Genomic DNA, 25,081 nt, shown 5'->3' on the forward strand with positions numbered 1-25,081 from the left:
ATTTTGGATTCATAATATTCCTAAGTGATCATCAGCACCTGGAAACTCCTGATTCAGGCAGCTGCCAACTTAGGTGCCCTTGACTTACCTACATCGGGTTGTTCCAGCTAGGCTTCCTTCCCTCCCCCACACACTCACAGTGTTTAGAGAAGGAAGGGACTTTAGAAATCAACATTTCATCAACCTGGAAATGGAAGTCTCTAGAAGTTAAGTGACTTTCCCAAATTCATACCTCTAGTGATTGATAGCAAGGGGACAAGAACTCAGATCTCGTTGTACCCAATCATCCTGACTGTTGTTCCCTCCATTTTTGCCTTCCTTCTCAATAACTTCTTACTCTCTACATTCTCCTCCCCAATAAATCCTAAGACCCCTTTTCTCATCCTGCCCCAGTGCCTGACTATCATGGTATAGGGATTTTATAGTAAATGGATGGGCCATGCCATTTTCTACATATGTCCAGAACACTGCTTTTCCTTGGTAATTACAGCCCCCAGTGGGAAACAACCCAGTTTCCTGGTGATAGGACGTACGGCAATTAAATTTTTAATTGTTCTTCCATTTTTATTGATATCTTTTTAACATGACAGTCATTTCCGTATATATCATCTCCCTTCTTCTCCATAAAGCTATCCATTATAACCAAAATTTAAAAAGAAAGAGGTGAAGAAAGTGGTTCTGCAAATTTAACCAGAATATTGACCCAATCTCACCATATATTCAGTAGTCCTCACCCATAGTGCCCTACCTCTGCAATGAAGGAAAGGAGAGACGTTTTCTCCACTCTTCTCCTGGGCCAACCTTTGTCAATATAATTGCAGCAGTCCATTTTATTTTACTGTTCTTTCTGTTGAGTTTGTTGAAGTCATTGTGCATATCATTTGCCTGATCTTGCTTACTTCAGTTGTCTTAGGCTTTTCTGAATTCCTTATACTCATCATTTCTTATGGCTCCACATATCACACTACATTCATATACCATAGTCTGTTTATCCATCTCCTGATTGTTGTACGTTTACTGTGTCTAATTCTTTGCTTACAGGGAGAAAAAAGGCAATAATATTTGTAAAAAAAAAAAAGGACGGTATTTGTAAAGTGCTTGGTGCAGTGCCCGGTACATAATAGGTACTTAACAAATGCTTGTTCTTTTCTTCACTTTTCCTACCCTTTTTTTCGATAAAGATAAATCACTAAATAAATTTCTATGTGTCTTGATTTTCCATTACATCATTAGCTGAACAATATGATACTGATGTTTGACTAGAGTCCCTCAGAAATTTTAGCTTTCTGCACATACAGAAACCTTTTAAATCATTTCCATGGAAGCTAAGCCATTTGGTTCTTAGATCACTATCTGCAAATATTCTGTGCTAAAAATTAGAAAGTGATTTTCACCCCAAATAGCTAAAATAAAATATTTTTAGTATGGAGTTTCTCCTTTTTCAAAAGAATGTCTGCCCTACAAGAGAAGTTGCCCTGCAAGAGAAGAAGGGAAAGGGAGATGGGAAGGGAGTGGGGTGACAGATGGGAGGGCTGACTGGGGAGCAGGGCAACCAGAATATACGCCATCTTGGAGTGGGCAGGAGGGTAGAAATGGGGAGAAAATTTGTAATTCAAACTCTTGTGAAAATCAATGCTGAAAACTAAATATATTAAATAAATTAAATTTTAAAAAAAAGAAAAAGCAATTCTATAGGAAGAGAAGAGAAGGCAGGTGAGGGGGAATGAGTGAATCTTGCTTTCATCAGATTTGACCTGAGGAGGGAATACCATACATACTCAATTGGGTATCTTACCCCACAGGAAAAAAGGAGGAAGAAGATAAAAAAGGGGGGATGATAAAAGAGAGGGCAGATGGGGAGGAGGTAATCAAAAACAAACACTTTCGAAAAGGGACAGGGTCAAGGGAGAAAATTCAAAAAAGGGGGATAGGTTAGGAAGGAGCAAAATATAGTCAGTCTTTCACAACATGAGTATTGTGGAAGGGTTATACATAATGATATGCATGTGGCCTATGTTGAATTGCTTGACTTCTTAGGGAGGGTGGGTGGGAAGGGAAGAGGGGAGAGAATTTGGAACTCAAAGTTTTAAAATCAGATGTTCAAAAACAAAAAAAAATGTTTTTGCATGCAACTAGAAAATAAGATACACAGGCAATGGGTCGTAGAAATTTATCTTGCCCTACAAGAAAGGAAGGGAAAAGGGGATGAGAGGGGAGGGGGGTGATCGAGGGGAGGGCTGACTGGGAAACAGGGCAACCAGAATATACGCCATCTTGGAGTTGGGGGGGAGAGTAGAAATGGGGAGAAAATTTGTAATCCAAACTCTTGTGAAAATCAATGCTGAAAACCAAATATAAAAAGAACAATAACAATAAAAGCTAATATTTACATGATTTCACCCAGTAAAAAAAAAAGAATGTCACTTGAGATGAATGAGTAGTTTATGAAATTCTTTCCTTGAAACTGTATGGGGAAGGGGAGGGCGCAGAAGTACTATAATGACACCTGTAATGAGTCAGGACTTAGGCTGTGACTGATTTTTTTTAAAGTCGCAGTCAGGATTCTTTAAAGTCCGAATTTGTTTTCTTGTTTCTATCTTTGTTACATCTGGTTTCCCACTTTGAGTGCCTCTCTGCCAAAGCTGCCCAGCTCCACCCTGCTGGGCTCACCCAGGCACAAAGATGGCACACAGGCAGCCTGATATCTTGACAGCTGCTCAAAGGGAAGAAAAGAAAGCCAACAAATGGCTGCCCCCTCTTCTGCTGCTCGTTTAGCACCAACTTCTCTGGATTTCGCAGTAGTTTAAGGTGGGGAGGAATAAGGGCACCTCTTGGGGGTTTTCCATGGCTTTCTTGCCACTCTTGAGTTGTCCTCCCTGCGTCTTCTTTGCTCTGACAGTGCACTTACCTACCCAACCCGGAAGAAGGGTAGGAGACAAGGTATAGCTAGGTTCGGACCTAGGCTGAGGCAAGAGTGATAGGTGGATATGAAATTAGTTGAATCACCAGACCCCAAAGCTGTCATGAATGATTCAGTGTCAACTTGGAAGGAGATTTTTCAGTGGAGGATCCTGGGGATCTGCGATTGGCCCTTTTATGTACTTTTTTTTGTCAGTGCCTTGGATGAAGATGTAAATGGCACAAACGCTCATCAGTTTTTCTGATGACACAAATATAGGAGGGATAGTTAACCATGGGAAAGTAAGGGGCATTTTCAAAAAGATCGGGGTGTATTAGAACAACCGGACCAAACTGAATACATAAGACGAAGTTTAAGCGGAATGGATGTAAAGCTGGGTTTTTAAAAAAAGTAACTTCATAAATACGAGAGGAGAGAGGTGTGGCTGAACAACCATCCGTTCGAAAAAGAGCCAGGTATTTTAGTGGGCTGTAAACTCAATATGAGCTGACAGTGTGATATGAACACCAGGGAAACTAATGTGATCTGGCACTCCAATGAGACATCAGGACATTCCAGGAATGCCGTGCTTTAATTAGAGCACCCCTGGAGGATGGAGTTCAGCTCTAGGCGCCGCCTTTGAGGAGGAACATTGATAAACTGGAGTGTGCTCGGAGGAGAGCACCCACAATGGTGCAGATCCCTGAGGTGACGCTGTTTGAGTATGGTTGGTGGAACTGGTCAGATTTAAACTTAGCACAAAGAAGACTAGGGCAGGGAGAGGGAGGGAAGGATAGTTCTTGCAAAGTATTTGAGAGGCAGCTAGGTGGTACAGTGAGTAGAACACCAGACCTGGAGTCAGGAAGACCTGAGTTCAAGTCCAGCCTCAAACACTTAGTAGCTGTGTGACCCTGGACAAGTCAATTAACCTTGTTTGCCTCAGTTTCCTTATCTGTAAAATGAGCAGGAGAAGGAAATGGCAAACCAATCTAGTATCTCTGCCAAGAAAACCCCAAATGGGGTCACAAAGAGTCAGACATGACTGAACATCAACCCCATGCTTCAGATGCTGCTTTAATGCATATTTATTAATGGGTCAAAATGTCTATTTTTAATGCCACTTTACTAAGATGTATATGCTTCAGATGCTGCTTTAATGCATATTTATTAAGAGGTAAAAATTGTCTATTTTTAATGCCACTTTACTAAGACATATAAGAGCAGTTGATTTTTTTAGCCTCAGTCCTCAAACTTAGTTTAAAAACTTCATATGCCATGGACCCCCTCTCTCCTCTCCTTCCTTCACTTTAATTTCTTAAAGGGTGTGGTGATACAGCCTGCAGTTTGTGCCTTCAGGTTTTGAACATTTAGTTCTGGAAGCAATTGAAATGACCAAGAAGTGATGCTTGTTTTTCCTTTCTTATTCAGCCTGTAACTCCTCTACCCCATCCCCACCACCCCTCCCCCAACCTGCACCTTGGTAATTATCTTTCTCTGTCTAGCCTTTGTGATCTTTTCTGAGGAGTGGGGTGGAGAGAGAATGATTAAATCCACAGAAGTTTTCAATCAGATCAACACACACTGAGCTGCTAGATCAGATGGCCCATGCAGTTTTCTCTCCAGGGCAGAGTTCTCATTGCTTGCTCTTCAGTATTTGTAAAATCCTCCTAATTTTTCCTGCCAACACAGAACCCTAGTTTTATGTTTTATATTAAATCCCTTTAATGCACTCCAGACCTTGCTGAAAGCATAATAGCTTGCTTTTTAAAAAATTGTTTGGAGGTTGACTCAGTAAAGGTCTTAGATTTTTGTTCTTAAAGGTAGAGGATAAAGAATCTTTTCAAAAAGTGATCAAAAAAGTACTTGCAGGTGAAAAACGACATTTGTCCTTGACACTATTGTTCCAGTGTTTCCGAAGACGCACGTATATATAACTGGAGGGCAATGAGCCTTGTCAACAGTATTACTAAAAATTGGCTCCAAAGTGGAGTCCTTTACAATTAAGTTTCTGTTTCTAGAAGGGTATTGGGATACATAATTAATTGCCTAGCCCGGTTTCTCAATTTACCCTGAGGCTGCATCCTGGCATGAAGTAATTAGGTGGGCCTCAAACAGGGCACAGTCATTTGGATCAGATGCCTAGATTCACGTACTTTGCATGTCCCCACTTAGATGAGCTATCTATTTTGAGGCAGTTTTGAAGTTAAATTTCTTTGCTAATTAAATTTATCAAAATTTATTAAGCACCTAATATTCAGCAGGCATTGTGATTGGCGCTGAGGATAAAAGACAAAGATGACAAGTGTCTGTCCTCAGGATGCTTATGTTCCATTGGTGGAGGGGAGCCATATTTTTTATACAAATAGGTGAATGTGAAACATGTGCAAAGCAAATGTAAAGTTATTTGGGAGGGCAGAAAGCACTTCTAAATGGAGGGGTTGGGAAAAGCCTCACATAGGAGGTTGTACTCTTGCCAGGCCTTGAATCCCTTCCCTACTTAAATGCAGTTCTCTTGCATGTCATGGCATCACCTCCCTGATGTCACGGTCCTTTTCCAGAACAAAGGACAAACATCAGGCCTTCAATGGAGCTGGGCATTCCATGAGGAGGAGGAGAAGAAGGACAGCATTCCAGGCATGGAAGACGGCCAGTGCAAAGGCACAGGGGCAAGAGAGAGGACACTGCCTAGGACAGTCTGGCTGGAATGGGAGTGGGGGAAAGGGAGCGGAGATGAGTCTCCAAAGCAAGGTTGGAATGAGGTTGTGAAGAGCTTTAAACGCTAAACAGAGTAATTGGTGTTTTATCCTGGAGACAATAGAAAGTCACCGAAGCGTCCTTAAGTAGGGGAATGACACAGTCAGACCTATGATTCAACACTGTCTATTTGGCAGCTACACAGCATAGATTGGAGTGGGGAGAGACCGGAGACAGGATGGCCCAGTAGATTGCTGTATTAACAATTGATTCGATAGGAAGGGATAAGGAAGAAGGAATCAATCAACAAGCATTTATTAAGTGTTTACAATGTGCCAGGTCCTGTAATAAGCTCTGGGGATGCAAAGAAAAGACAAAAGGAAGGATCATGGATAACTTGTGAGCCCGGGTGATTGAAGGGATTGGTTGTGCACCAGAGGGAAGCAGCGAAGTTAGGAAGACCAACGGGTATTTTTAAAATTTATTTTTAGTTCTTTTTAAATAATCTTTTCTTTTTAAATTTCGAGTTCCAAATTCTCTCGCTTCCTCTCACCCCTCCTCTGCCCACTGAAAAGGCAAGCCATGTGACATCAATTATACATGTGAAATCATGTAAAACATTTCTATATTAGCCATTTTTTTAAAAAAAAAAACAAGAAAAATAAAGTGAGGAAATTATATTTTTATTTGCACTCAGAGACCACTGGTTTTCTCTCTGGAGGTTGATATCATTTTTTCATAACGAGTCCTCTGGGATTGTGTTGGATTGTTGTATTGATCAGCCTAGCCGAGTCTTTCACAGTTGATCATCATTGTAACATTGCTGTTACAGTGATCTCTCAGTTCTTCTCACTTCATTTTGCATCAGTTCATATAGGTCTTGCCACGTTTTTCTGAAATCACCCCCTCATCATTTCCCATGGCACAATACACTCCACCCAATGTGTATTTTGGAGAGATATCGAGTTCTACCTTGTACCTGGTCTATTTGACATGTCAATGGGGCATGCAGGTGGAGATGACTGGTAGGCAATTGCTGGTACAGGACTCAATCTAATGAAGGATATAAGGGCTTAAGGTTGTCATTTCTAGATTTTTTCCTCAGTTTTCAATTGCTTCTTATCCACCTACCAACATTTATCCAGATGACCTGATTTGGGATAAGAAACCACATGAATGGGTCCTAGCTCTGCCACAGATCATGTAGTCATGGACAAATCACTTAATGTCTCTCTGACTGATTTTTTCATGTATAAAATGTGTGTTAGCCTAAATGATCTAATTAAGGTATTATTAGACAGGGGACACAGGGTATGCTGGAGTGGGAATACCCACAGGAGGGCTGCTAGCAGGTGTTCTAGCAGGTTCACTCTTCATCTGGGCAGACAGGAACAGAGTCATAGTAAGGGGTTAAATAAGTTTACTTTATTCTAGCCTATTCTTGCTCGAGAGGGTTGCTGATAATGGGAGCATCAACTCCTACAGCTTCTCTAATTACTCTTCTCAGGGTTGGGCAAGAATAGGAGCTACAACTCCTCCAGATCCCCTAAGTCTCCATGGAGGCCAATGGAGACGTGCGCAGCATTCCAGCTTGTGCATTCCCCCATCCGCCTCAGTGGGGGTTGGTTGAGGCACACACACACACACATGCTCATTCCCTTTGTGTATGCCTATTCCCCTTAAGCCTTGATGGGGGCCAATCAAGGCATGCACAGCATTACACTGTTATATTCCCCATTTACTGACCAGTGCCCCCTTGACTATAGGGTGATAGACAAAGAAGGCAATCAGCCAGTAACGGCCTCACAAGTTTACATTAACTCACCATTATATCTCACTGCGCAGTAGCAATAGGTACTTACCAGCTGAACTCGAATGTTTACATTATTTTAAGATTATAATATGACGTGCAGCGTGGTGGAGATGTTTACAAACCATGAGCCTGATAACTAGAGATTGTTATGACCATGGATCCTGGGAACTAGTATCTAAGATCCTGGGAACTATTATCTAAAAAAGAATAACAAAATCCACCTTACATACAGGTATTTTACCTTAGATTTTTATTCTAAATTGAATGATCTTATGATCTATATCAGAAGACTTCAGCAAGAGGGAGAAAACTAGTGAGTGAATAAAGAGTTATGGCAAAATTTCAAGGGCTGTAGAAACTGGGCAGGGACCCTGGTCCATAGTCTGGAGACTGCTTTCTTAACATCTAACATCAGCCTTCCATTGTTCATTATGTAGTGGTGCTGGGATAGGGTGGTAAGTAAGACTGGTTAGTCAGTTCCATGCTGCTACTAACACATTGCCTATATGTATTTTCTGGTATAAATATTCTCTTTCCATTCTAAGAAGTTATATAAAAGAAGAATCTATAATTCTGCATTTCATTGTATTTCCAAGTCCCCAGTCAGAGATAGCACTATGGAAAAATATCTAAGTTTTAAGTGTCTCCTCTTCTGGGATGAGATAGTACTTGGCAAACCTTAAAGTGCTATCTAAATGCTAGCTTTTTCTAATTCTTCTTCTTCCTTTCCTCTCTCTCCTCTCTCTCCTCTCCTCCTCCTCCTCCTCCTCCTCCTGCTCTTCCTCCTCTTCCTTCCTCTTGTTCCTTTTAAGAAATAGACTTTCTCCATATTTATAGGAAAGGTCTTCAAGCTCCAATGGGAGAACTCAAAGGGAGAAATGAAATTCAGAACTACCACCTTGGAGTCTTTAATGGGGAGAGGGGACATTGTGGCAGAGCATTTCTGCAATAAAGCTTCTGTCCTGACATGCCTCATGCTCATTTGGTTCACACAGCTTTACTCTCCAAATCCTGGCACAAGTTCTAGTGGCTGCCTCTGCTTATACTTCCAGCTCTGTTGGGCTTTCCAGGTTCTTCCTTGATTGCTGCCTCCTGCCTGGATTAGTCTTCAGAGTTAGAAAGCTCAGCCCTTTTTAAGAGGATGTCAGGGTCATGGAGGGTCATTACCTGGCCAAGGACTTTGCTCCTTACAATTCAATAAGGGGAATCCTGATCATATTTCATAAAGGGATGAATCTTTCCAATCGCTTTAACATTCTTATTAGTATCCACTTACTTTCTGTGGTGAGATCCTAGGCTTCCTAGATTGGGGATTCTCTACAGTTGTGATGTGGCTTGGGACACTGTGGGACTCTATAGTTAAGGGGACATGCTCCGATCTGGGAGCTCCCCCTGGTGGCCACGGGTACCAGTGGAAGTGACCTCTAGGTATCACTGTGGCAGTTACTTCTTCCTATATCTGTGCTCTCCTGGAGTGTGCCCTAAAACCTGCACGGTGATTCCTGGCAATAGTGCCCCAGACCCCCGGAAGAATGAAACCCCTTGAGGCTACAGCGGCTGATGGCTGTGATGCTTAACTTAGGGGAAGTTGCTATGGGGATGGCAAACCTGACTGCCAAGCCATTCCCTGACAGTCAGAGACTAGGTGCCTACAAAAGCCATGTCCCCAAAACAACGAGAGAACAAAAGAGATTGTGTCGCTCCTGTTTTAGCGGGGTTCTACTGTCAAATACAGAATATAGAGTGTTGCGGTTGGAAAGGATCTTAGAGGTTATCTGGTCTTCACCCATCTCAAAATCTAGAAGAGGAAAGTGAGACTTATCTAGAGAGGTGAGGTGACCTGCGACATCACAAAGCCAGTTGGTGTAGACAGAGAACGGAAAAGGCGGGGAAGTGTAAAGGAGACACTAAGTCAACAAGCAGTGCTAGGCACTGTACTGAATTCTGAGAAACAAACTTAAAGATAGTCCCTGCCCTCAAGGAACTGTCTAAAAAATTTATAAAATAATATTCATAGTAAAATTATTTATAAATAATATGTCAAAGGAAGCTGAAAAGGAGAAGGGTGGGGAGAGAAGATACCCCTTAAAATGTTCTGTGAAGTATGGATTCAGTCAAAGGGCCACACTTGAGGACCTAGAGGGCCACATGTGGTCTCAAGGCCGCAGGTTCCCCACCTCTGGTCTAAGGGGAAGGGTTGAGCAGGAGAAAAAGTCGGGGGGGAGTCTGAAGAGAAATCTCTTTCTTCAGTTTGCTGACTACGTCCTCATCTGGAAGAAGACTGGAGCAGTTACATAAAAGGGGGTTTGAGGAACATCTGTAGTTTTCCCTCCTGCCTGTACCCCCTAGGCCCAATCAACCATAAGGACAGATCATAGCATGGCAGTGCAGAGCTGATGGCTCTGTGTGTGGGCTGCCCTCGGCTGAGACAGCTGCCAGTTTCCTGGCACTGTCGAGGAAAAACGTTTTTCAACTGCTACGACTAAGAGGCTTTCCCTGAGCCATGAAGAGCTTTGTTTATCCTTCTTTTTTTTTTTTTTGCTCATCGGAGCCACAGAATAGCAACGATTCAATACTTAAAGGACCTGTGATTTTTCTTTTTTGGTCCGTGCAGATTCCCTCCATTGATACCAATCGCAGCCCCTCCTTGAGTCCGAAGTTGGTCTTTCAAAGTGATGGGAATGGAAAAAAGTCATCTCAGATCGACCCAGCTACTGCTGAGCCTCTCTGAGCCTGGGCTGGTCCTCAGGAGACAGGCATATGGTCTACTGCCGTGTCTTGTGCTTGAAACTTTTACCGCTTGGTAGAATAACAGGATTGTGAAGTTAGAGCCGAAAGGGATCTCAGAGGTCATCGAGACCAACCCCCGTCCCTTGTCCCCATTTAGCAGCTGAGAAAACTGAGGCTTGGGTGAAGTAAGTGACTTTTTAAGTGTGGAGGTGGGATTCGAACAGAAGTCTGTAAATCCTGAGTCAGTGCCCTTTTCACTGTACCACTCGCCTCCTGCCAGAGCTTCTGCTTCCCTGGCCTAGCCTCTGAGAACCCTGGTTTTCTTGCAGGCCACAGTGAAGCATGGAAGAATCAAGTGTAAAGCACTTAGCATGATGCTGGGCATTACAGTAAGCTCTAAATAAATGCCAACCATTATTAATATTATTGTGATCATGCGGATTTGTGTGCAATTTAATAATTACTTATTTTTATAGAGCATTTAAGATTGTTAAGCACTTTCACACGCATAGTCCCACTTTATGCAGACAGCTCAGTGGATAGAGCACTGAACCTGTCAAATCCAGCCTCTGACTTTTTTTTAAAGCCTGGAAAGCTCTTATTTTATTTTATATTCTTGCAAATGGGTAACTCCCCAAGGAAGCACACTTGCTAAGGCTAATACAAGCCTACGTATTCCTTGTTCCTGATTCAAATTTCCCTCCCCTGTTCTCCTTTGGCTGGATACAGCTTCCTGAACCTATCCATGTTTTTCTCCTAAATGTATTCTCCCTCCTTTGTCATGCATTGCACGTACATTCAAATTAGCTTGCTCCACCCTGGGGATGCGTGGATTGATATTAAACAGCTCGTTAAGCATAAGCATACTTACAGCTTCTGATGTTCTACCCCATCAGAGGCCTGGTTCTACCAAGTCACAGTTCTGGTTGGAACTAGTTTCTTCTGACTTACATCCGGTTATCTTTCCTGCAAAGCTGGGAGTCTGCACTTGTCACTCCTGTGGAAACAGAACTCCTGTTTTTCGCAATTCTTTTATTCAAATTCTATTTCCACATACTTCTTACATCTAGTTAATACTTCCTCACTCTCTCAAATGAATTCTTCCCCTCATCCATCTCCCCTTTAAGTGAATATAGATTATTCTGAACAACTATGGGAAGGGGCAGCCTCTGACTTTCACTAGCTCTGTCATCCTGAGCAAGTTACTTAACCTCCGTCTGACTCAGTTTCCTCATCTGTAAAGTGGAGATAACAATTGCCCCTACCTCCTATGTTTGTTATAAGCATCAAAGGAGATAAAATGTGTAAAGTACTTTGCAAACCTTAAAGTGCTACTTAGATGTTAATGACTATTATGCTCATTGATACATAAAATTACAGATTAGAACTGTAAGCATCTTGGAGGTCACCAGCTCCAGCATCCTTATTTTACAAATGGATAGAGAGGTTATAGAGCTTGCCTGAGATCAAAAGCAATAAATGGCAGTCTGGAATTTGGACACAGGTCCTCACATTCCACAGCCACTGTGTAAAATAGGTAGGTCGGTTATCATATTCCACATTTTACAAATAAGAAAACAGACCCAGAGAGGTTAGATGACTTGCCCAGTGTAACATGACTAGCAAGTGATGGAGCCGAGTCTCAAGGCCAGTCTTTGGACTCCAGTTCCTTTTTACTTGTAACCACTTGGTGGCATTGCTTGGGAGAATTTAGAGGTTTGAGGTGGAAAATGGTAGTGAAAGGAAGAAGGGTTTAGTCTATATTCCTGCCTTTCAAATTTGGGGCAGGGTCACTCTTCCTAAAGGCTACCTTTTCCCTCCAAATGGGCCAAGCTACTCCCTCTTCACAGGCTTTACTCTACTGACCATCCTCCATAGGAAACAATAGGGGAAGACAATCAACCAGCTAACAAGTATTTATTAAGTGCCTACTAGGCACTGTGCTTGGTGCAAGTACAAAGAATGAAGCAATCACTGATCACACAAAAGCTTACATTCTAATGAAGGAGACAACAAATACATACATACACATATAAATAAATATATAATATGAATTATATATTATAAATAAAAACACAATATAAAGTGAAGAAATATAAATACATACAAAGTAAAAAACAAAGTATTTGAGAGGGAGGGCATTAGCAGTTAGGGGGAATCAGGAAAGTTTTCATTCATAGGATGGTGCTTTTTGTTTGTCCTTCATCCTGACATCAGGAAGGTGATGCCATGATTTGCAAGTAAATTGGATTTAAGTGAGGCAGGGCTATACAAAGTCATCAGCCTCACGTTCTCCTCTGGACCGTCTGGGTCCAGTGGCAAAATATAGACCAAGATGACTGGAGATGGCCCTGGATGGTGCTTGAGTTGTGTCTTAAAGGAAGAGAAGTCTGTGAGGGACAGGAAGAATTGCATTCCAAGCATGGGGGACTGCTGGTGCAAAGCTTTGGAGATAAGAGATAGAGATCTTGAGTAAGGAACAGAGAGGAGGCCAGTTTGGCCGGATCAAAGGATATGGGAAGGGGCATAGTGTCCACTGAGTGTGGAAAGAAGGATTTAGGCCAGGATGCATAGAGATTTAAAAGCTGCAAAGAGGAGTTTGTATTTTATTCTTGAGGCAGTAGGAAGCAACTAGAGTTGGTTGTGTAGGGGATTCACATGGTCAGATCAGTGTTTAAGAAAAATTACTTGGGCAGCAGTGTTTAGGATGGATTGGAATAGAGAGAGACTTGAGGCAGGGACACCAATGAGGAGCCCGTAGTATATTCCAGGTGGGAGGTGATGAGGGCCTTGCATCTGTATGAGTGGAGAGGAGGGATCAGATGGGAGAGATGTCGTGGAGGTAGAAAGGACAAGATCTGGCAACTGATTGAATATGTGGGGCAAGAGAGTAAGAAGTTGAAGATGATGAATCTGGAATGGTGGTACCTTTGACAGAAATAAGGAAGTTTGGAAGAGGGAAAGGTTTAGGCTGGGAGATAGATAATGAGGTCAGATTGGGACATGTTGAGTTTAAGATATTATAGGGATATCCAATTGGAAATGTTCAGTAGGCAATTGATGAAGGGATTAGAGTTCAGGAATAGACTGGGCTCTCGCTTTCTCTCCCCCCCCCATACACACACAAGAATGTATGTATATATGTATGTGCATATATGTATACATATGTATGATTGTGTAGATATGTGTATATATATGTATAAATACACCATAGCCATGTATTTATAGATGTGAGTATATATGTATATACATATAGATTGTACATGTACACACATATGTATGCAAATATCATACATAACCTCATCAGCTTCCATAGGTTTGACTATTATGGCTATGCAGATGAGATAGCTACACACATGTATTCATATATACACACGTCTATTATATACATGCACATTCAAATATGTACGTCTATGGTAAACACATTTATATGTATATATGAATACATGTGTGTATATGTCATCTGTATAATGATAGTAGTCAAACCTATGGAAGCTGGTGAGGTTACCAAGCCAATGTGTCATTAAAACCTCAGATTCAATTTAAATTCTGCCTTTTGAGGAGTTTATCAAGAGTTATTAATAATCAAAAGCACAAATACATATGTCATAGTTCAGAGCCCCCTAAATAGGATAAAAGACCCCTAGCTATTTTCACCCAGGGGCCGGACCTCTATCTTCCTTTCTGTACTAATCATAGCCATTCATTAGTCTTCTTTATTACATCCCTTCTTTTCTTTTCCTTTAAGAATTTTTAAAATTATTTTTATTCTGAATTTAAAGAATACCAAAAAAGAACATTTCATATATACAAAGTAGAACAGAAAAGGGGGTTTGTAAAAACTCAAATCTCTATTAAGTATAGCTTGCTTTAAAAAAAAAGTATATAACAATTTCAACATGTTACTTTCAAAGCGGTCCTGCTTAGCTGTGACTCCTTCCTTCTGCTCTCTTCTGTGCATTAAAAAAATATTTCAATGAATCTCTCTTTTGTTCCTTAGCCACACTATTGATAGTTCCCCTCTTGCCAGCAAGTTAAAAAAGGAAAGAAAAGAAAAACATAATCCTTACAACAAGTAAGCGTAGTTTAAGAAAACAAATCCACATATTTTCCATTTTCTAAAATGTATGTCCGATTCTTCACCTTGGGTCTTTCTTCCCTCTGTCAGGAAGTGGGCAGCATCCATGCTCAGCAGCCTTCTAGAGTCATGGTTGGTCATTGCATAGTTTAGAATTCTTAAGTCTTTCAAAGTTTTTTTTTTTCTTTACGATGTTATTGTTACTATATATGTCACTTCACTCTGCATAAGTTCATACAAGTCTTCCCAGGTTTCTCTGAAATCATCCATTTTGTCATTTCTTAGTAATATTCCATTACTTTTGTATACCATAATTTGTTCAGCCATTCCTTATTTGATGGTCACCCTTTTTGGTTCCAGTCCTTTGCTACATGAAAAAGACGTTCTATAAATATTTTTTGTACATAGGGGTCTTTTTCTCTTTGATACCTTTGGGGCATAGGCCTACTAGTGGTATCATAGGGTCAAAGGGCATGCACAGTTCAATGACCTTGGGGGCATAGTTCTAAATTGCTTTCCAGAATGGTTGGACCAACAGGACACCAATGTTCTTGTATTACCACAACCCTTCCAGAAATTGTCATTTTCCTTTTTTTTGGTCACCTGTTCCATTTAGATGGGTGTGCAGTGGAACTTCAGACTTATTTTAATTTACATTTTTCTAATTTTTAGTAATTTGGAGCAATTTTTTATATGGCTATTGATAGCTTGGATTTTTTCTTTTGAAAAGTGCCTGTTCATGTTCTTTTACCATTTATCTCTTGGAGTAGTATATCACCAATCCCTTTTGCAATTTAAGAACTAACACAAAATCACAAAGAAGTTGTGAGCCGTCATAATTTTATATTAGGTGCATGGCGTAGAGGAGAATGGACAACTTCTAAGGCACTAGGAAAACTCAGAAATTCAGAATAATTTAAGGAATAGAAAAATCTTAAAGTACCTGCCTATAAGGTGGAGTGGAAGGACTGAATACTTCCCAGTTCTTTCAATCACATACCCTCCTTCTTAGGGATCACAACTGAGAAAGAGCTTAAGCTACCTCAGTATCTTAGTCTTAGTCCCTATTTAAAGAGCCTTCTAGAGCATCTCTGACTCACCTTCTCCAACTAGCCACTTCGGTAAATTGGGCTTGGGCTGCCCCTGCTATTTCCTCTTTGAAAGCTCCATGCTCCTTCTCAAGTTCTCCACCTTCATCCCCTCCAGGCCAGTCTTACTGGACTATGGTTCCCAGATGACCATGCTGCAAGGTTACCAGAGTTGGGTCTGAGTACCCAGTTACAGACTATACCACACTATCAGTCCAATATACTTTCAGGCTAGTTACTCATAGGAGACAAAGATTGTATTACCTTCCCTGTAGCCCTTGAGTCACCTACTAGTCTTGGGGGGAAAAGTTTCAAATCAAGAGAAGGATATAGACATAGAGGGACTAAAAGGAGCCAGAAAAAAGAAACCAAACAACAGACTGGAATTATAAATTATTATTATAAAAAATGTCATGAGACTTTCAAGGGTGATAAAAAGATAACCAATATTAAGCTTTCTTTAATTTGTTTGGGATTTGGCAGCTGTTGGTTCATAGTTAAATAGAAATTAAAAGACTGATGCCAGAGTGAATATTGTCAGGATTTTTAAAAATACTTGTAGTTCACTTCTTTTGTCTTTGCTCCTAGAGTGTAACTGTGACCCGCTTGGCTCCCAGGATGGTGCTTGTGGACCCAGAGGCCAGTGTCGGTGCTATCCCAATTATGCTGGCCTGAGCTGCAACCAGTGTGCTCCTGAGTACTACAGCTACCCTAGCTGCTTTGGTGAGCAACCAACTTTCTTCTTTGACCTAATTTCCTCTGCTAACAGAAGTAGCAACAACAGCCAAGGAAAATTTCCTGAAAACTATTTTACCGCAAGCCTTGGTTCCCACAGGCAGGCATGGGAGAAGAGTTCTAATAAAAAAAGCAAACAAACCCCATTGTAATTATCATCAGAAAGTACATATTGAATGCCTAGCTATGCATGGTTCTATGCCAGATCCCTTATAAGGATAACAACTAGACCTGATCCCTGCCCAATGGGATTCTAACAACCTTAAGCCCAGAGGTGAGAGTTTTGCAACCAGAGGATGCCTTCAAATAAACTGTCTGGAGTGTGACTTGAGCGCGTGGCTTTGTTCTGACTTAGAGCCCCAGGTAGTGAGGACACATTTGTAACCACTGAGACCAAAATACTAAAAAGTCTGGAACAAAGGGCAGATTTGAAAGTGTCAGAAATATGTTTGAAAGTGTTCATTGGGATTCGGAGTTGCACCAAAGGGTAGCATCAATTAGCAATACTATGTGATCCACTCTCGTTAATATGATCTTCCAGCCGCAATTTCTCCCTTGTCAGATAGTTACTTGATGACACAATTGGATTGCTTACTATGTTGCAGCCCAGAATAAAGCTTCTTAACCCCACTCTTGTTCAGTGTCACAGAAAATGGCTAGACTCTGAACATGGGGAGAACAAAGGAAAGAGAAGAGAGTCAGAAAGTTGATCCTATAGCCAAAAGTGTCCTTATGCATTAACACAAGCAAAGAGCTGACCAGAGCTGGGGAGAGAAAGGAAGAGGTGGGATGGATTCCTTTTCAACCCTTGATCAAGCCACCTCCTTCAGACTGTCTACCACTAAAGGCTTTGAGGAGGCAGGGAAGTAGATTGTAGCCTTGGAGTGGTTTGTGCCCACTCAGAAATAAATGATTGAAATTAAATCTCTAAGAGAAGAGCCGCTTCCTTAATCCACCTTCCTCAAGTACTAATTACTATAGAAGTAAAACATCCCCAAAGGCAGTTTGGGGCCTACCTTGCCTAATATTATCATGTTGGATGGTTAAATGCCAATTATCCCAAGTCTTACTGTGTGCTTCAACCTAGCTTGTCAGTGTTCACCCCTTGGTTCATACCAGACTACGTGTGATCCAGTCACTGGGCAGTGTGAATGCCGACCAGGGATTACAGGACAGCTCTGTGATCAGTGCCTTTCAGGAGCCTATGATTTCCCTCACTGCCAAGGTAGGCATGCCCAATTCTGGTCAAAGGTGTGCATGATTAATTTAATTACTTAATAATAGATTAACTAATGATAATTAGCAAAAGGATTCATTAATAACTCTTTGGAGAAGGGATGTGTGGAAAGAGTACTGAACTTGGAGTCACAGGACTTAAATTTGAATTAAGGTTTTACCCTTAGTTACCTGTGTGACTTTGGGCAAGTCATTTAACCTCACTCATAAAATGAAGAAGTTGGATTAAATAGTCACTGAAGTCTCTTCAGACTTTTGGTTTATGGTCCTATGACTAGATAACTCTAAGTTCCCTTCTGACTCTGGATCTATGACTCTTTAAAATCAGCCCTCCAAGACTTGATGCCTTCCACCCAAATTCATCTCACTCGTTTCCTGAATGCTCTATGTCAGTGGCGCTTACCCAGAAGCATCTAGTCATTTTTCATGCATGGCTCAGCAGGATTTTTAGAAGTTCTCTGCAAATTATGAATTTTTGATTTCTTGCAGTCATATGTTGTATATTCTTCACATGCAGTGATGTCCAGTGTAACCACTTTTGAATGATTGGAAAGTCCAACAAAAGCTTCCAAAAGTTAAACTAGGTCATCAGAATCAATGCCCAGTGATTAGGAAAAGTCCAAGTAATAGTCTCTCTTCTTAGCAGCTGTTGATTGCTTATTTTTCATAGAATCTTAGAATTCTAGATCTGGAAGAGATCTTAGAACACCAGAACTTAGGAAAGACAATGAATCACCCTGTTAAGAGATTGTGGGTGAGCTTGGAAAGTCAAGGTCAGGAACCAGATTGCAAGGGGAAAAAAGTGAGTGGGAGGTAAAGAAATGGAGGCAGTGTTTAGATGACTTTTTCTATGAGTTTTGCAGCAAAAGAAGGAATGAAACGGACACAGGAAAATGGCTTGATAATATAGCAGGGTCAAAAGAAGTTATTTTTAAGAATGGGGGAGACCCAAAGGTGCTATGATGGGTGGTGGGGAGAGCATTGTGGCTGATTATCAAAGTAGTGAAGCGGGTATAAAATCCTAATCTTGCAAGTGTTGGATCACAGATGATGAGGAAAGCTGAGCTGATTAGAGGGGATGATGGAGGAAGGGTAGAAAGCAGCAAAAGAAGGAAAAACAAATAGAATTGCCCAAGTAGGGGGACAAAGGAAGTGGGGGCATGTGGGCAAACAGCAGAAGAAACCACAATGAACAGACAGAAATAACGGAAAGGAAGAAAAGCACCAAAGGCAAACAAAGAAAGGAGAGGTGAGAGGACAACAACTGAGGAGCGGTGTAGGGGCAAGAAGACAATTTTAGGGGGAGTAGAAGGAAGCAGTCTTGAGGAGAAACAGAAGAGATCAAGTTGAGAGGGAGCAGGGGTGGCAGACAAATTTAAGCAGGAAGGCAGTGGTGAATGATAACCCGCTTATGGCAGGATTTAAAATAAAACATAAAAACATAAAACCAATTCAGCTCATTACAACCCTGTGGCATTGCAAAAAGCTGAATTATCAAAGAGGTTTAAATAATGTTCACAATATTATATTTCCTAAATGTGCTCACTAATGTTGGACAAATTGTCAGCACGGGTTGAAAAACGTACTGCAGCCTTTAAAGTGTTAGAAGCAGTGTGTGGTGTAAGGGGACACAGAAATTTCTTTGGTCAGAAGTCCAGGGTTCAAAGCCTTGGACTCATTCCTTCTAGGCCTCAGTTTCCTTCTCTGTAAAAGTGGGGCTCTGACTAGAAGGTCCCTTCCAGCTCTAAATCTTTGATCCTAAAAAGCATCCCCAATTCTTCAGGTCGCTTAGTCGAATATTTGCTGACAAGTGGTGCGACACTGCCCTCTGCTGGACAAATTTATACTTACTCAAACTGTTATTTCTAGGCTCCGTCCCCAGCCTCCATCCTCCCCCCACTCCCTTCAGCCTCTAACAGAAATGAACCTTTACCAAAAATGGCAGATAATGTCTTTATACAGAATGGAAAAAATCCTGCTCTTTTCTATCTGAGCTTTATTCTCAAGGACTCTCGGTGAATAAAAGGCATTCTTGCTACTCATCTTTCGAAAGATTTTTATGGGAGCCACCATCACCTTTTTAAAAAGTGTGTGTGTGTGTGTGTGTGTGTGTGTGTGTGTGTGTGTGTGTGTGTGTGTGTGTGTGTTTAAGAATGCTGTGACCCATAATACCAAATAATGATATTTTTTTTTTCCTGGATCTGATACAGGTTTCAGTAATGAATGTAACCCTGTTGGTACTATCGACTCCAGTTCTGTGAGTACAAGTTTTCAAAACCATAATTGTTTGAACTACTGTGATGGTCCTCAGTATAGGACCATGTTAAAGCTTCCTAGAATAAAATATGGAGGGGAGGCAGCATATTTTAAAAAGAATGATCTTAGAATTTTAAGAGGTGACATGGTATTGAGGTGAGGGAATCAACCTGGTGGTCAGCAGTCCCAGCTTCAGGTTTATGTCTTTGAGCCTCAATTTCCTCATCTGTAAATGGGGATGGTAATATTTGCCCTGCTTAACTTATAGGGTTAGGATCAAGTGAGATACTGTGTATGGAAGAACTTTATAAGGTGGCATTTGGCAATACATATTGAGGGGAGAGGACTTGTCCTAGAGTCAGGACACCAGAGTTTGAGTTTTGGCTCTGACCCCTTGCTAGCTGTGTGATTTTAAGCAAGTTACGTGGCCTCTCTAGGCCTTGTTTTCATGTGGGATGATCTCTATGGTTTTTTCCAGAACTGATGCTCTGTGACTGTTATTTTTGAGGAGATGGAGCTTGCATTCTGATCTGACGTGGCAGAGACCCACACAACATCATTTAATAGTGCAGATATGCAGAATAAGTGAAATATGTTTGGTATCACTCCTCCTACCACAATACAGATTTGCCTTTGGGGATCTTTGCCTGTCTCCCAGTAAGCTGGGCTCATGGCATAGTAGCCAGAATGCTACTGAAACACTTACTAGTTGTGTGACCTTAAGCAAATCACTCTCAGCCCTCAATTTCTCTGTCTGTAAAATAGGAATAAGAGAACCTGCTTAATAGGGTTGTTGTAAGGATCAAATAAGCTAATATATGTAAACTGCTTTGTAAATTTTAAAGAGCCATGTAAATGTTAGCTATCATTATTATAGATAGTAAATATGATATGGCAAATGGAGAGCTATCCTCAGAGCTGGCAAAGTCTGGGCTGGATCCAGTCTTTGCTACATACTGGTTTTGTGACCCTGGGCAAGTCGTTTTAATTTTCCATTTGCCCTAGGCAAGTCTAAGTTGCAGAGAAGGTACTAATTTGTTTTGGTAGAGGAAGTTTTCTCAGCAAAGAATTCCATATACTTGTGAAGCCTAGGGCTAGTTTCTATCAATTATGATCCTGGAAGCCTGGGAATGCCTCAGATTTAGCATATGACAGGTTAACCATCATACAAGGTCAACACAATTGTATTGTGGAGCTTTTTAAGGAATTAGAAACCAGTAGGCTTTACTCAAATTCTATAAATGAAGCCCCCACACTCTCAGATAAACATAATACTTTTGTTGTTTCTCAAATTTATGTGTATAAAACAAACTTTTTAATAAAAATTCCCTTTGTGAATGTACTCAGTTCCTATTCCAGGGCCAGAATAGATTTCTGTGCCAAGCTTTTGCTCCAAGACCTTCTTTGATAGATTGCTTTGACTCCAAGATCCCACATGTTGGATTATTTTTCCCCAATAGGGGTATTGCCAGTGCCAACTTTATGTCAAAGGTCCTACCTGCAGCATCTGCAAGCCATTATACTGGAATCTGGCAGGCGAAAACCCTGATGGATGTTCAGGTAAGATTTCTTATGTATACACGGCTCTTGGCCGTACCATGACTTATCTTAATGTTCTTTATCACGGTGGCTGAGCCAACCCAAGCTTTTCATTCTAGTCAAAGCTATTCCTCTGAAACCCATTAGGATATTTGGACAATTTCACCTTCTGCTAGAAATTCTGTCAGTTTCAAAATCTCCATAGCAGATTGATGGCCCTGGTCTCCAGCCGTATTTCATTGACCACTAAGGCAATAATTAACTAAGTGTTTTCTTACCATGGGCTTCCAGTTCATTCTCTCTGATTTCATTTTATGCTTCTGTTGATATTGGCCCAAGAACTTTGAATTCAATTTAGTTCAACAAACATGCAGAGAACTGTGCATTTGCTCAGAGTACAATGCTAGGTCCTTGGGAAGATGGAGAGATAAAGAAGACATTATGGTTCTTGTCCTCACAAACCTTAAAACATAAAGGGAAGATTGAGTGCTTAGAGAAATAACCAGAATACAAAAAGAGAGCATTATAAATGCAGGAGAGAAATATGAAGATAGTATTATATGATGTTCAAGGAGGAAAATTAAATTTTCTGATCAGGTAAATCAGGGAAGGCTTTATGAATGAGGTTCTGAGTTGAGGCATGAAAAAGGGGTAGGACTTCTTCATGTAGAGAATGAATCGGAGGAGGCCCTGGTGGTCTAGGAATAGGGAACAGTGAGAATATAGTCTTGGAGTTAGGAAAGCACAGGACATGCTGTAGTTGCAATCATTATACTAAAGCATGGACAGCACCACTGTGGTGTAAAAAAAAAATACAGAAAGACAAGGGGCATCGGATCACGAAGGGGCTCAGGACCAGGCTGAGAAGCTGTTACTTTATTCACTACGCCATAGGGAGTCACTGAAGGAAGCAGAGGAGGTTATGATCCATCAGATTTCTGTGCTACCAGAATCCTCCAGCAGTCATGTTAAGTGAGCATTGAGCAAGTGTCCACTAAATGCCACGTGCTGTGCCAAACCCCAGAGATACAAAAAAAGGCAAAAACACAGGCACTGCCCTCAAGGTGCTTACAAACCAACTGGGGAGACAACATGCAAACAACTCTGTACAAACAAGATAGAGATATAAATATAGCTCTGTGTAAATATATATGAATGTGTATATGTGTATATATATGCATATAATACGTACACACATCTATCATACATAAATATCTTGTCTGTATATAGTTACTACTACATCAGGGCTGTCCAACCTTAGGTTTTTATTGAAACAATAGACAATATATTTTAATGTGCCATTTTAGTGAGAGCTCTGCAGTAGCTCGGCTCCGTTTTCTATGCTTGTAGGCGGGCCACATAAATCGCACTGTGGGCCCCACAGGCCGCATTTTGGACAGCCCTATACTATATAATATATACACACATATGTAATACACATACATAGATTATATAAGATGTGTATGTATATGTTTACATGTATATACATATATGCATCCATACATGTGTGTATGCACATACTTAGAATTTCCCCTCTGTGTGTGTATGTCCATATATACATACAGACATAGAATAAATTGGAGGTAATCTTAGAGAAAAGGCATGAGTATTAAGGAAGCTTCTTACAGAAGGTGGGATTTTATCAGAGACTTGAAGGAAGCCAGGAAGGCCAGGAAGCAGAGATGAGGAGGGAGAGACATCCAGGCATGGGGGACAGTCATTGAAGATGCGTGAAGTCTGATGGTGGAATGTCTTGTTTGAGAAACAGTTAAGGATGCCAATGTCTCTGGATCATGTATCTGCTGCACATGAATAACCCAATCCTACGACCAAGTCAAAGGCTTTGTGATAACCAAGAAAAGCATGACGTGGAGCTTTCAGGCGGCTTGTTCAGTGATGAGCGAGTTAATAACCAGTTGTTCTTCCTGTCCTCTGGGACTTCGGGAGCACGTGCTTTTTGTTCCTCAGACAATATAACCTTTCTTGTGTTTGTAGATTTTGTTTTAGTGATACAAACCACGAATACTTAATTCAAAGTAAGTGACATGTAATCAACCATTTTTTGGAGAAGTTTCTGGTGCTCCCATCTTTTTCTTTTAATTTTATTTTTTATTCTGAGAGCGCAAAAAGATGATTCTATTTGAAACTGAATCTCCGTTCCATACGGCTTGCTTTAAATAATTTTATATATATATATATATATATATATATATATATATATATATATATATATCTCAAATAAATTCCACATATTACTTTCAAAACCATCCTGCTTTGGGGTACTTCCTTCTGAACTTCCTTCTGTTCTCTTCTGAGCATTTAAAATATACATATATATATATATATATATACACATATACATATATGCATGTATTGTGTATATCCCTTTATTTTAGGCATTACTACTCTAATAGTATCAATGTCAAGGATATATTGATAAGAGAAAGGCAGTAGAGGTACTACAGTGGTTCAGGAAAGACAGTAATGAGGGCCTGAAATGGGGGCAAGGGGCAGCATTAGAATAGAAATGAGGTGATGGATATTCTGAACATGGGTAATTGGGTAAGTGGCCTTGCTGTTAACGGAAATACTGAGTAGGAGCTGGAGCAAACAGGTTTTGGGGTAAGATGATTGGTTTGGGGCATATTAAATTTGAAATAGAGGAAGATACTAAACAGAATAAAGTGTCACCTATTCATTCCAAGACTGTGGCAAGAGTCCTTACTTGCTTTGGAGTCAGAGGACCTGGGTTCAAATCCACCTCTGACAATTACTACCCATGTAACGTGGGACAGATCATTTATTCTCTCTGGGCCTCAGTTTCCTAATCTGTAAAAGGAGGTGGAGTAGACTAGATAGCCTCTGAGGTCCTTTCCAGAACTAAAGTCGTGACCCTATGAACTTTAGCCTAGGCTTCATTTAAAATTCTGCCAAGCTGTCTACTACCAACAAGATTCAGTCAGTACTCATCTGTCACAAGGAAGTTTTTAAAGTGCCAGAGGTATGTGGCCGTATTTCCACCAAAAACTTCATGTAAATGTCAGCCTGCAGACATTCCACATCCTCTGAGCCACGGGGGTTGTCTTCGTGTAAGCCTTGGTCCAAAGGCCTTTTTTTGTAGAAGTGATCGCTTTGTATTGTCTGTCTCCACAGCATGCCAGTGTGACGTGACTGGAACATTAAGTGGGGTTGGAGAATGTGAGCAGGTAATATGAAGAATGCTGTCTGACATAGGAGCCAACTATTACAGAAACCAAATATGGAATTCCTTAATGAAATAACTAATGAACCAATGGTTATATGCAGGGGTGTGCTGATAGATGTTTCATAGCTAGATTTCTGAAGAAGAAAAAAAAAACGGTATGCCTGACACACGCTTTTGAGTTGGCATTTAATTTGAATTATTAACACGTTCTCGGTCACTTTCTAAAGTCTAGAAATCAACAAAGCAGTACATTAATCAAGCCCAGATTTCTGAGATGTAAATGCTCAGAACGAAAATTTAACAATCAGCTTTTGAAAACCAGCTCGAGCTGGCTCCAGCACACCCCTGGTTGTATAATATATGGTGAATGCGTATGTATTTTTAAGATTCTTCATGCATTGTTGGAGTTTCACAATGAAATCTTCGGTAAAAATATTTTTTAAAAATCCATTCTTGCTTGAGTTAAAATATTTTCCATTTTAAATTAAGTTTAAATCCTTATCCTCTGATTAATTGTTCTACAGAGAAAGGGTGAATGTTACTGTAAGCCTCATGTCTGTGGTAGTTCCTGTAATATGTGTGAAGATGGCTATTTTGGTCTGGAAGACAGCAGTTACTTTGGGTGCCAAGGTAAATTCTGTTCTGGTGGGAGCTATATGGAGGTAGTAAAAGTCTGGGTGTATTGGGGGAGTCCAAAATACTTCCCTTTAGGCACTGTGTTGTTTTTCAGCTTTGTGTCCCTAGCAACCAGCACACAGTGCCTTATGCATAAATAGAAGGTGCTTACTAAATGCTCGCTGGGGGCAGC

The 25,081-nt window shown here is 40.8% G+C and overlaps 1 protein-coding gene across 1 annotated transcript in view; it reads left to right on the forward strand.

The window, feature by feature from the left end:
• LAMA3 (laminin subunit alpha 3) overlaps positions 1–25,081 on the forward strand; it is a 318,911-nt gene that overhangs the window by 120,688 nt on the left and 173,142 nt on the right. The window contains exons 15-20 of the mRNA XM_036743735.1: positions 15,891–16,025; positions 17,125–17,262; positions 19,484–19,530; positions 20,990–21,089; positions 24,222–24,274; positions 24,798–24,903. Of these exons, the coding sequence (XP_036599630.1) occupies positions 15,891–16,025; positions 17,125–17,262; positions 19,484–19,530; positions 20,990–21,089; positions 24,222–24,274; positions 24,798–24,903 (579 nt within the window). The remainder of the gene's footprint in view (positions 1–15,890; positions 16,026–17,124; positions 17,263–19,483; positions 19,531–20,989; positions 21,090–24,221; positions 24,275–24,797; positions 24,904–25,081) is intronic.

The sequence above is a fragment of the Trichosurus vulpecula genome, chromosome 1, assembly GCF_011100635.1.
Source record: "Trichosurus vulpecula isolate mTriVul1 chromosome 1, mTriVul1.pri, whole genome shotgun sequence".
NCBI lineage: Eukaryota > Metazoa > Chordata > Mammalia > Diprotodontia > Phalangeridae > Trichosurus > Trichosurus vulpecula.